The 13,698-nt window shown below is 32.4% G+C and overlaps 1 protein-coding gene across 2 annotated transcripts in view; it reads left to right on the top strand.

Moving 5' to 3' along the window:
* LOC143920792 (uncharacterized) overlaps positions 1-13,698 on the top strand; it is a 68,310-nt gene that overhangs the window by 26,118 nt on the left and 28,494 nt on the right. For both annotated transcript variants that reach the window (XM_077443750.1, XM_077443749.1), the window contains exon 2: positions 11,864-11,995. In XM_077443750.1, the coding sequence (XP_077299876.1) occupies positions 11,948-11,995 (48 nt within the window). In that variant the 5' untranslated portion in view covers positions 11,864-11,947. The remainder of the gene's footprint in view (positions 1-11,863; positions 11,996-13,698) is intronic.

Raw genomic sequence — 13,698 nt, 5'->3', positions numbered from 1 at the left:
TGAACAAGGTGGTTTATTTTAGATATAATTGCATCTTAGCATTTGACAAACGCAGATGATCTACATTGCGAATATAATTGGATAGAATTGACAAATTGTAACAGTCGATTTAGACCAAAATACAATATTCAACCAAATATTTACAACAAATATAAAAGAGATGGTTAGGTTTGGAAATCGAATCTTCTAAGGAGGTACTAGCACCTTAGAATTTTGATATTATATAATACAATATATCATCAAAACATACTGGCTTATATGTACATAAATGTTAAACTGTATATTTATGCTGATGCTCAAATATTATAGAATAGACAAAGTTTTCCGAGTAATGACCCATTTGTAAAAATACCGCGTACTAACTTTTAGGAAATTATTTTCATAAAGAGTAGCTGGTTCACTTTTGCCCGTAAAACGTTTATACCCAGAAGGCCAATTTATCGATCTAACTTTTAACCAACCAACCATCGGTTTCCTCCTATGAAAGTCCAGACGAAACTCGAGCACACGCCGTTGATTAAAAAAGTTCAGTCTTTCTCACAAAGGACTACCACAATACATTCGATTGGATAAAAATTTATTTTAAATTCACTTAAGCTTTAGTGTTTCATTTATTGTTGTTTTTTTTTTCATCTTTTATTGACATAATAAATAAAATTCTATAAAGCCATGTACTACTATATACATACGTAGAATATCCGTATACCATTCTAATGAATTGAATATACGCATGTTATTATCTATATACGTTATACATATGTAAGCACATGTCTAGGACATGTATACATATGTGTATGTGCGTTGTTATACGAGCATTATGTATATATTTATTTATAGTAGATAAGAGTTTACTCTTGCCGATCACGATAAAAATGTTTACATGCGTTCTAATTGTACATTCCGCTAGTGGAAATTAACCAGTTGCCGTTCTCGTTATATCTATGTGCATGTATAATAAGTATACACTTAATATAACCATGTTTTTTTTTTTGTATTTACATGTTCGTGCTGTAATTATAATATTTTTGATGTGTTTTACATAATATGTATGTAGTAGTAGACCAAATATGGTACAAGTTAATCTTGGTGGAAATTTATTATATTATATAAGCATTAAGCAGCGTATGAGTGTGCTCTTGTTTGGTTTGCAGTATTGGTTTTATTAACTTTAGATTAGTTTAGGTTCCCTACTTAAATACCAATTTTCATATAAGTCATCAAATTTTACATATTTTTGTTGATTTTTGGGTTCAATAGCATATTTTAAGATTTTTCGCTAGTGTTCCATCCATTTTGTCACACCTCTGTATGTATTCGTCATTTTTCTTAATTTTCCTCTCACAAGGCTAAATAACTGTGTTCTCTACGTTGAAAATTTCTGACGAGATTCAAAGTTAAGCTTACTCTTCTGATAAATACAAGTCTCTTCGTGGAAGCTTCAGAGTATAATATTTTTATTTTAAACATGTAAAATAAGTGTAAAAAATGTATGGGCATATTAAATTTTTTTCGACGAATTTTCCAAGTGTTGCATCAATAAAAATATAATATTTTACGATTTCACGCTCAAACTTGTCTTACGTTCATCGAGGTACGTATTAGTCATAAACTGCTTGAAAATATTAAATGTCATATAAAATTACTGTATCAAAATATAAAATTACTGCATCAAAATATGTTAATTAATTTTATTTTATTATATCTAAATCAGGAAGTAAAATTAACACTGTATTTATTAGACATATTGTATGTATGTCTACATATGTAAATACAAAAATAAATTACAATCAAAAGCATTCATTTCATACTGAAGTTGTCAACAAGTCAATTATCTCTTCTCGAATATGAATATATGAAAAATCAAAATATTCAAAAAATAATTGAGTATATTCGTTGAGGTTATTATTCATTAGTCTATTTGTTTTCTTGTGTGAATATATTTATATTTTGCATAGTATTTTTTACTGACCTATATTTATTAACATATAAGCTACAGTGACATTATAGAATACTCTAACGCGTCACTGTGACCAGACATATAAGCATAATGCAAATATTGTATATAAGAAAATTAGCGAGACATCTATGTTATAGATAATAATTTTTTTAAATCATATTCAAATAGTGGTGACATATTGGGTAGTACGGTTTTTGCCAATTTGATGGAGGAATCGCTTCGATAATGAAATCAGATAAATTGGAAAACTCTAATAGGAAACGATTGACGTGGAGTCAAAAATATTACCAGCAGCATTAAAGATTATACTCGAAATAAATTCTTTTCAATCGCGGTCAACCCACGAGATTGAACCCAGCAACCTCTCGGTGCTTAGTATCAACGCAACCATGCTACTGGCTATATACATACGTATATATTAATAGTTTAAATAACCAATTTCATGAATTCAATATAACACTATTTGGCTTTGTATAGCAAAATCAAATAAACGTACTTGGTGGGGATTTGTAGGTATTATTTTATAATAAAATAAAAAGGGATAATATTTTTGGCACGGCTGTAAAATAAATTACACGACAAATGTCTAAACGACATTTAATGTCAAATTGACATCTTTAAAATAGCTTGCACGACAGAATCGGCGTTCGCCCGGCAAATCAAACGTCAAACGAGTTGCCAGCAACAAAAATAAAATTTGCCGTTTCAGTGAATTCATAACCAGTTACAATTTCACTGGGTATTCGTAATATCTTAGCAGCCAAAACTTATGTATTTAAGGGTTAGGTTAGGTTAGGTTAAGTTAGGGTTGGCCCTATTAATTTAAGATTAGGTTGTTAGGTCGTTATTTTTTTTTGTTCAAATTTTATTTTTGTTACTGGCAACCCATTTGTCGTTTGATTTGCCAGGCTAAAACCAAATCTGTCGTGCAAGCTATTTTAGAGAGGTTAATTTGAAATTAAATGTCGTTTTGACATTTGTCGTGTAATTTATTTTACAGCCGTGACAAAATTTTTTTATAAATATTTTTTATTTTATTATAAAATAATACCTACAAATACCCACCAAGTACGTATATTTGATTTTGCTATAGCCAAATAGTGTTTATTTTTTTTATTTTACATAGATATGTTGTATATACCAGGAAGGCTTGACAGGAAGACCCCAATGCGCCTTCCTGGATAATTGATTGCAAATAATGCAGCATTTTATTATTACATAAATCACGGTATTTCCAGAAGTTGAAGAAAACGAAATAATTAATTAATCAATTACAGAATTAATCCATTGAGACATCTATGGATTTAAATTTTGTACATAATTTTTACAAATTGCACATACAATAAATAGAAGATTTGTGACAACAAGAAAGATGATTTTTTGCCAATTTTAAGGAACCGTTTCAACAATTATCAGATAAAATTGGCAAACTCTGATAAGAAACGACCGATTTGGAGTCACAAAACCCCCAAATCTAACCAGCAGTATAGCGGATCGAACCCACTGATCACTTGGTGCTTAATATATACGCTACCGTTAAGCCATACTGCTGGTTAAAGTATTATAATGAATTCATGAAATTGGTTATTTAAACTATGAATATTAGAGAGGGGCATTTTTTTTATTTTCCGGGCCGATAAATGGTACCCAAATAAAAATATGCATAGTACATAGCATTATAGGTGTAATTTAATTCTATACGACAAGCGACATGGGAATAATAAACTACTTCCAGTCGATCGATTTTAACGAGATCCTAACCACGTATACTGTACGTACATAAATACACGCATACAAGTTAAGCAAGGACTAAAAACATTATATGCCTACATATGCACATATATTTGTAGTTAAATACGTGTACTTTTATAAATAGATAACACCGACCGGAATCTCGAGATCTGAAAATCTTTGTCCACGATATAAAATTACTTATGGATGTGAAAAATCCGTAGCACTAGTAACATTGGCAAACACAGACGCGAATGTGACAAGCGCACGTACAAGAAGCCACGTCAACACGTTTTCCTCGCAAAATCGATCGTATCTTCTTTCATAGTGTTTGCTCTTGGCACACGCGTCTGCCCTTGTTTATTGCAAACGAACCGGCTCACTGCTACGCCACTTTTCCCATTTCTGATTATATTCAACCGTGTATATGTATGCATGTATCGTACATTAGACCAGAGCGATTTTCCTCGATGAACCTGGCATCAAGGAAAAGTTCAATATAAAAAATCGTCCATTTTAAACAATGTGCCGTGCCTCTAACCTAGTGGTTCCCAACCTTTTTGGCTCACGTCCCACATGGTAGTATGTAGCGCTAAATTGTATCACCATATAGAAATGATTGTATTCCATGAAATTTGTTTTTGCGAGTGTAATTACACTGTTCGACAAATGAAGGGCTCGGGGCAAGATAGTGTCAACCATCATTTTGGTCCAAATTTTCCTGAATGGCATATTCAGGAAAATTTGGACCAAAATGATGGTTGATACTATCTTGCCCCGAGCCCTTCAAATGACGGCCTTTTTTTGGTTCAGAGACCAGATATGCCTTTTTTTATAGATCTTTGCCCTGTGAATACGAATCTGGTAATAAAAAATGTAGATTAGCTCGAGATTCGGAGATATACATATGTGTTTTTTAAATCGCGCGATTTTTCTATATCTTTGGTGTTGTTCGGTCGATGTCTCAAAATCTGTCAATTTTTCTGTTCAAAATGAATATTGGAATCTATAGTCAGAGATTTTATCTTTCATTTGTAGTACTTTTCAGCTTTCAAATCTCTCTAAGTAGTCGTCCAGTTCAAATCAAAAGTCAAAAGTACGTATTTTCATTTGGAATTTTTTCCCACTGTTAATACTATTTTATATTGAGTATTTTCTATTGTAAGATGTTTATTGAGATAGTGTTCTGGCATTACTATTTTTTGTTTTCGTTAAAAAGGGTTAATTGGTAGGTTTCGACAGATTTCTCTCCATAGACGTCTCTGTGGATGATTATTGAATGTAAATATTCGTATTGTTACATGAAAAGTGTTATTGATCGTATTGTTTACAATGTTTGTAATGTCTGACCATGGATGTCAGGTTTTGTTTCGATTTACATGTGTATGTATGTAATAGTTATGTATTTAGATGTCTCGTTAATTATTAGTTTTCACAATGTCTTGTAATAAATTGGCTATAGTCACGACCTGGAGCTAATCTGTAATGTCACAATGGGAAATCGTAAAAAATAAATAAATCTATATATTTATATAAATGAATATCTGTCTGTTACTGTGTCTCAAATAGGCTCTAATATATAATTTCACGAGTCTTAATCTGTTTAGCACATTCGCCGTTTTGGAGCAATCTGTTAGGCGAGTGTGCATGATTAATGGACTTAAATTAAAATTAAATTTAAAATATTTTTATTTTATTTTTACTTAGATAATTACCAAAAAGGCTTGACAGGAAGATCCCAATGCGCCTTCCTGGACAATTAAATACAAACAATGCAGCATTTTTATTGCATTGTTTGTCATTATTTGTGTTAATATAATGTTTGTAATTTTTTGTGTTTAGAATAAAAATAGATACTGAAACATGAATACATATCATTTTTTAATTTAAAATTTTTGATTATAATCAAGCGTACATACATACATACATACATATATTACATATCGCGTAGTTGAATTAATTCGACGTAGCAGAATGAAATTGCGAGTTTGTGTGTGTGTGTGTGGAATTTTGTAATGAGAGAACACCTCGGAATCCGGCCGTGGAAAATACTCTCGAGTCTCTCGCGTTCTAGATTTTCAGCTGAAAAATAGTCCGTAAACGACTTCGTGTGCAGTTCCGAGGAAAACGTTCTCCGAGACGTAGAGGTACACTCACTTTATGTCCTCTTAATTAAAACCATCGCGAGCGTTATTCATTGTCGTACCCCAAGTAATAAAACTTTGGCTACACATACCTATTTACACATTACGTTATATTATTTGCTAGTATGCGGGCGCTCAACCATTCTAAAGTATTTGCATTCAAAACACGAAAACACTTGCGACTAGTTTTCATAAAAAGCAGTTCAGTGTTTGTTCAAGTCGAATTTACATGTATTTTTCTTTTTTTTTTTGTAGTCGGAAGTTTTTCTTTGTGTCGAGGAATCGCTCGATAAATCGGTGTCCCGACAATACCGCGCGGGACAAAATCGCATCGATGAAACCGCACCGATAAAATTGCGCAAATCAAAATAGTGCGGCTACAAAATAGAGCAACGCATATACATATAAACAAATATAAGCAAGAAACAAGTTATATACGTAATAAAACAGGTCTCACGTATAAGAAAGATTCGATAGAACACAGTAAAATGATATAATAAGAATCATTTATGAACTTATTCAAACTTTATTTGAAACTTGAATAACAAGAATAGACATATTAAATTTAATTATATGTCCTAAATTTAAAAAAAAAACTAAGGATCAGTACAAATTCACTTGACAGAATCGCTTGGACGAAACCGAGCAGCGACAAAATTGCGCAAATCCAAAAAGCGCAACGACAAAATCGCGCAACGCATATATAAACCAATATAAGCAAGAAAATAAATACGAAGACAAGTAATATAAATATTAAAAACAGGTTTAATGTATAAGAAAAATCCGATAAAATACAGTTATGATGAAATGAGAATCGTTTATTAATTTTGAAAGTTTACTTTTGAATTTATTCACACTTTATTGAATCTTGAATAGTAATTCGAAATATTGAATATAAGCTATATCCTAAATTTAAAATAATATCAAAGGATTAGCACAAATTTGCTCGACAAAATCGCTTGGACGAAACCGAGCAGCGACAAAATCGCGCAAACCAAAATAGCGCCGGCGACAAAATCACGCAAATATAAACAAATATAAGAAAGAAAATAAATATAAAAACAAGTAATATGAATATTAAAAACAGATCTAATTTATATGAAAAATCCGATAGAACACAGTAATTATAAAATTTGAATCGATTTAAATATTTGTTCTAAATTTTAAAATAATACCGAAGTACACTTTCAAAATAAATAAACGATTCTCATTTTATCATTTGGGGCCGGGCCGCACCGTGCAACTTTGTCGGCCGACTAGTTGCGCGACACGAAAAAATGTATGGAAATGTGTGCGCCAAACAAGTTGATCGGTGTAGCATGTCCCATCTACCTGTATGCATTGGCTCGAGCATCATGGAAACGTGGACAGAAGATGTTTGTTTGCAATTAATTGAATTATATCAAAATAATCCAACGATATGGGACCCAAAACATGAGAATTACTATAGAAAAAAATAAGAAGATTGATGCATGGTCTCATATATCCCAAGACTTGGACAAGGATGTTCATATCCGCCACGAGCCGCGAGCACACTGCGGAAAACTACGTTCGAGGAGAATGATTGTTGTAGGCTCGTTGTACGTGCACACTTGACACCGCGAGTAGAGCCGCTCGGCTTGTGCTCAACTCGTGCTTGGCTCTCTAGCGTAGACCCACCTTTAGATATAACAATAATTCAAGGTTTGCAACAGAAAATTAGAAAGTAAAAGCCAATTTGAAAGGAACCGTTTCAATGAAAATCAGAAAAATTGGCAAATTCTGATAAGAAACGATCGACCTCGACAACGAGAGTCTTAGTGGGAATCGAACCCGTGACATCAAACACGAAATATAATAATTCAATACTCTCCACTAGACCACGCTGCTGCTTATATGTACATACATTAGACCTGTTTTTAATATTCATATTACTTGTTTTTATATGATTTTTTTTGTTTATATTTTTTTATTTATGCGTTGCGCGATTTTGTACCGCGCAGTTTTGTAACGGCGCCCCATAAATCACAAGAAAAACCTTTGAAATACCAAACCAGTAGATCTGCCTTTAACTATATAAGTTTCGTCAAATCCTTCTTTCGTCCATCTATTATTTTTTAGTCGGTTTATATATGTACAATTCTAAAATGGAATTTATCAATCTACCGTATTCGTACAGACACACATCGCTTCTTAATTTATTCATCAACTTGCTCAAATATTAACTGGAAAAGTATGACAGTTAAACGCGTCTCGTTTGGTACAAACGGTGTGCCGCAATTAAACATTCAAGATCTTTGCTCCTCTAATCGAAAATTTATATTCTCCAGAACATCGATTCCCAATGGAGAATTTCGACTGAAGAACACGAACATTTATCCCTAATGCCGATATTCACAGCGCTCGAGCACAATAGACCTGAGACTTAGAGCTTAAAGAGCTTTGATATAGCCAACGTTCGGTCCCTTATATAATATGTAGGTATGTATGCTAGTTATATCACGCCGTAGCTAACATAATATTATAGTTAAAACTTATACAACTCAAAGTAAAACAACAATTGGGTGGGTTTGTTTATGTAGGAAACGTTTCAAACTTAGGCAGTAGAGTGTAAATCACGCGAAATAAATATTAGTTACTATTTTTGGCTTGAAAATTTGACTTTTTTTAGATTTATATTTGACGTTAGATATTTCGATAATTAAATTCAAATTATATCGTTGCCTTTACTATAAATTTATCACGAATATTGATGGACTTTTGAGCCGTTTGCTTAATGTCGTCCTTCATATTGTAAATAATGATCACCATTTTTCAAATAGAATAATTTAACTGATCATTTTTTATTCCGTATTCAGTGTTTAACTAATAGTTGACATCAAATTTGAATGGATGGAGAAGAAAGGACGTATTTGATTCGATAGGTCTATAGATAGACTATAATATAATATGGTTGTTAGAAACTGGGTCTTTTTACACCAATTTTTATGTTCAAAAATTAGATGTGTCTTAACAAAGACATTGATTTAACAAGTATGTATATATAAATATATATATATATATATATATATATATATATATATATATATATATATATATATATATATACGTGAAACCATAGATTGTCAGAACCATATATTTATGAAACCAATTGGTTGTTAGACTCCAAGGAAGTCCGCGAAAAAGATTATCTGCAACTGGTTGGATGGAAGATAAGTTGAGACTGGAAAGATGACATATTTCATCTGGAAAAGCTTAGTGGAAACATATTGGCCAGACTATAATCTGTTAGAATATACATTCATATATTTCAAGTCGAATAATTGGTATATTTATATGTAGTTATATGATTATAGGTTAACAAAAGCATTGCTGTATTTAGTAAAGCCTTAAATAACATTACGTAAGGTTATAATAGATATTTTTTCGTTTATTTTTGATAAGCATATACAGTTCTCTTTATACAATACATATGTATACTCAATACGTAATATGTCAAAGGCATAAAATTTGAGAACCCAAATGTCATCTAGTCAGTAATTTCCTAAGGGTCTTAAAAGGTAACTTTGGCAAAATTTGGTTCAAATCGGTTGAATAAATAGACTTTCTGCTTTATATAATAAAAGATACTCATAGATATATGTATATGTAGATGAATTATAACTCAAATAAATGATGCAAGAAACCAACTGCACAAAATAGTCTCAATTTAAAAGTATAAAATAATGTCTGTAAACCAACGTTTCAACTTTTTCCTTTCGTATATCATTTTGAAGAGGATTTTTCTTATTTTATTTGATATTTGAAGTGTCAAAGTACATTTGAGATCGCCCTTTGGTGTAGTTACCTACCTTATTTATAATGTTTGTTTAAAATCTATTTCAAAGTATAAACGGTCATCAACTGAAAAAATTTAAACTATTTATTTACATAATTACATATTACTAATTTTATTTTATTTTTACATACTATGTATGTAAAAATAAAAATAAAATAAAATAAACAGGAATTATCCAAAAGCGACACATATGATTAGACTATTAGAGTACAATAGAGACATCTATGAACAGTCAAAAAATTTAATACACAACAAATTTGCGAGAAATACATAATGACGCATATTTTTATAAGATTCGACAAATTCGAGATGCTAATAACTCGAATTTAGGATAAATTGAGGGAGCTGATACCGATTTATTGGATCCGTTATAACAACTAAGCTAGAAAAATCTTAAAATTCAAACAGAAAACGGTTGATATGTGGTTTTTTAATAACTACAAGGTCTCGCCAGTAACGTATTTGGCCGGGAATTTAACCCACGACCTCTCTATTAGTATGCGCATACGCTCTAGAGATAATGATATATATTAATAGCGATTTTAAAGGCAATTTTTCATGTCATGAATGGCGTAACTTTACGTCAAAGAGATCACCAATGAATACATCTACCTCATAGCCATACGTATAAGATATATAGTAATATGAAATGGTTCGATCCAATTAAATACGAACAGTCTGCAAACGGGTAACAAAATTACACTCGGAAACACATTTACTCAATCAATTGCGGGGCAAAAAATGTCAGCGAAATTTTCCACCACGTACTAATGAAGCTGTGAACAAACACACCATCCAATAGAAATATTAAATCGCTTTTTTTTATATACGAATACGCAAACGTGTTCTGTTTTCACCAATTATAGCCAGAACTAACATTCTTATAAATACTCCTATATGCACAGCCATGGGGCTTTTTAACCACTTAGCTGATCAGACAGACATTGACATATTTAATATTACTTTTGGTCGGTTTATAGAATCCATTCTTGGTTTGATTTTTAAATGCTTTTTATTATTACAAACTTATGTTCACAATACATCTTATATCTATTTTAATAGCTACTGATCCACTGATCATTTTCTATTTTACAATTTTAATTTAATTTTGTTAGTAATCATAGTATTATATTATTCTAAAGTTTATGTACAGCATAATAGGAAAAAGAGCTCAAAAACCTATTTACAATTCTTAATAGAATCCATTCAATACATTGTGTTTCCTTAAGAGGGCTGGACACCAGCGCCTTGTCCATACAAACGTATTAGACTTCTCCCTTCCTCAATTATGGCACTAGAGAAATTATTTTTTAATATGCTATGGATATCTTCCATTGGCTTGCATCTATCGTTTTATTTTTTTGATTAGTTATTTTTATAGGAGCTAGGAGCCGCCAAACATCGATAAAATCGCCTCTTTTTTACACCCACGAAAAGAGTCCAGCGTGCTTATTTAACGGTTGATTTAAAAAAAAAATACGCGCATAGTCGCACAGAAAATATTTTTCTCATACCAATGATGAAATTTTTTTAAAAATTGGTCCAGTTTCGGAGGAGAAAATAGGAGAATACGAAACCTTGATTTTGTCAATTTAAAATATGTTTTATCTGGTCGAAGCGCAACTGTCGCACTCACTCAATATATATATTGATATATATTGTCGCATTCACTCAATATATATATCGAAGAAAGGAACGGCAACAAAATTAAGGTTTCGGGTGTACAGCCCTCTTAATATTTACCATCTTTTCTGATTTTCTTTTTTCTTTTATTGTTAATTTTATATTATAAGATTTCATTCTATGTTTTTATTATGTAATTTACTTAAATGCGTACCTGTATAAATAAATGAATAAATAAATATGTGTATATTTATTTATTTCAACTTCATACAAATTTTATAAAATGTCTTTGTACTATATTATATCTCCGATTGTACGTTTTCCACTCGATCCATCGTGGGAAATCAAAATTCTCATTTTCACCCTAGCCTAATGTACATATAATACTAGTACGTGGCTTAAAACAATAAACACCCAGCGCGTGATACAATAGTAATATACATATGTATATAGTATGTACGTCGCTAATGACGTTCGCCGTGCCAGTATGCAAATATAATATATCCACACTTCGCTCATTAGGAGAGAGCGATTAATCTGACCCCGCCGGATAATCGAGTGTTGACTGTATTTGTCCGTTTATTGTTTCAGATCGGATGCGGGGGTGAGAGTGGGCACGATGGGGCGGCGCAGGCAGAGCCCCAGGGAGCTGGGCTAGAGCCGCCCCCCACCGATATGGAGCCCCACGACGTCGTCCGACACAGACCCTTTGTTTTCGACAAGGTAACTACCCCCTTGAAAAACCTCCCCAGCTCGGTGAATTCCACTTTTTAATTGGCGCTTGCCATTTTCCACACACCCACCCTATGCCTCCCTCCCAGCTATATTTTCATACATCGTTGACTTACTATTGTGTGATAAATTGATAACCTTCTAAAAATCGTTCCACTTAGCTAGACAGTAGACCAGGGTCTTTTAACCAGTGGTCCGAAAACTGATTTTGAATTAATCATTGCAAAAATCAACGTATCACTTCGACTTACCTTGAAATCGCTTAAACGTCGATCATTGCATGTTGCCTTGTCAAATACTACACCACATGTTTTGTAATCTTTTTCAAGATAAATAGCAACATAAATAACAATTTTTATTAGTTATTTATTATTTTATTAAGCCGATAGGCGTTTTGCCAACAAGTCCATGGGCCTGAAAGACGCCGATATGCTTTGTATTTGGAGCATACAAGAAGTACAAAGTAAACAAGAATAATACCCGCTTAGCCTTTCCAGGTAGCATTGAAAAAAAATGCATGTCAATGTTTGTAAAGACTGATTTACACCGGAATTTCTGAATTTACAACCATAGCAAAATTTCTCGATGAAAATCCCTAACTGCTGAGTATTTTATATTGTGGCTTGGCATTTAGATTGTGAGCATTACATTTTAACAACAATGAAGAAGATAGAACTAGTTTTGGAAAAATATATTCATCAATAGACTTCTTTTTTTTATTTTATATTATTGCAAGATATATTAGAGAGTCTAAATACACCTTTACAAAACACGAAATCTAGGGTTTGTTTGAATTAACTACAATTTTTATACCTGCTTTCTATTTGATTTGTAAATAATTCTAGTTGGAAATGTTGAAAGCAGAAAAGACGTCAGCACGCAAAGGGTTAAACAGATATTCCAATAAGCATTTACTTTTTAAAATCCTCATCAGGAAGCTTTTGAATAAACCTTTGAAAATATGTTAGAAAAATTTGCTATAAAGAGTGCTTCTTTTTCATTGTATATACAATATAACATCATCATCTACAGCCACTCGACAACCACTGCTGGATGAAGGTTTCTCCAACACGCTTCCAATCGTCTCTGTTTTGCACAACTCTCGTCCATCTTACACCACACATTTTCCTTATTTCGTCTACCCATCTTCCCTGCGATCTCCTTTTACCATTTTGCATTCTCTCGGGTACCATTATAGCACTTATTTTGTCAAGCTTTCGTACATTCTTCTAGCCACGTAGCCCGCCCATCGCCAATTTCAATTTCTTCACTCTATCCACTATGTTCACTACCCTTGTCATATGTACTTCTCACCCACGTATTCCACTTCCTATCTTTCTTCGTTATGCCGAGCATACAGCGTTCCATACTTTTTTGAGTTCATTGGACTTCGTGTACATAGCATCATGGCGATCATTGTCATCACTGGCAAAACGCATAGATCGAAGATCTTTTTCTTCAGGTGGAATCCATGGTATTTATTGGCTTTATTTGAAGATAGTGTTATGCCAGTTATTAGTTTTTAAATATGATATCAGGCATATTCACGCCATCTGGAGGTCTAATTTTCAACCACTTTTTCAAGCAACTGGAGCCGTATATCGGCAATAACACGGCTTAGGCTTCCAAGTCGTCCATCGTCTCTGGTTTATCGGAGTATACTGGTGACTTCACATATCCTCACAGAAAATAAT

Source organism: Arctopsyche grandis, chromosome 13 (genome assembly GCF_051622035.1).
Source record: "Arctopsyche grandis isolate Sample6627 chromosome 13, ASM5162203v2, whole genome shotgun sequence".
NCBI lineage: Eukaryota > Metazoa > Arthropoda > Insecta > Trichoptera > Hydropsychidae > Arctopsyche > Arctopsyche grandis.
Note: the sequence above shows the minus strand (reverse complement) of the source record. Positions and strands in the feature narration are given on the sequence as shown.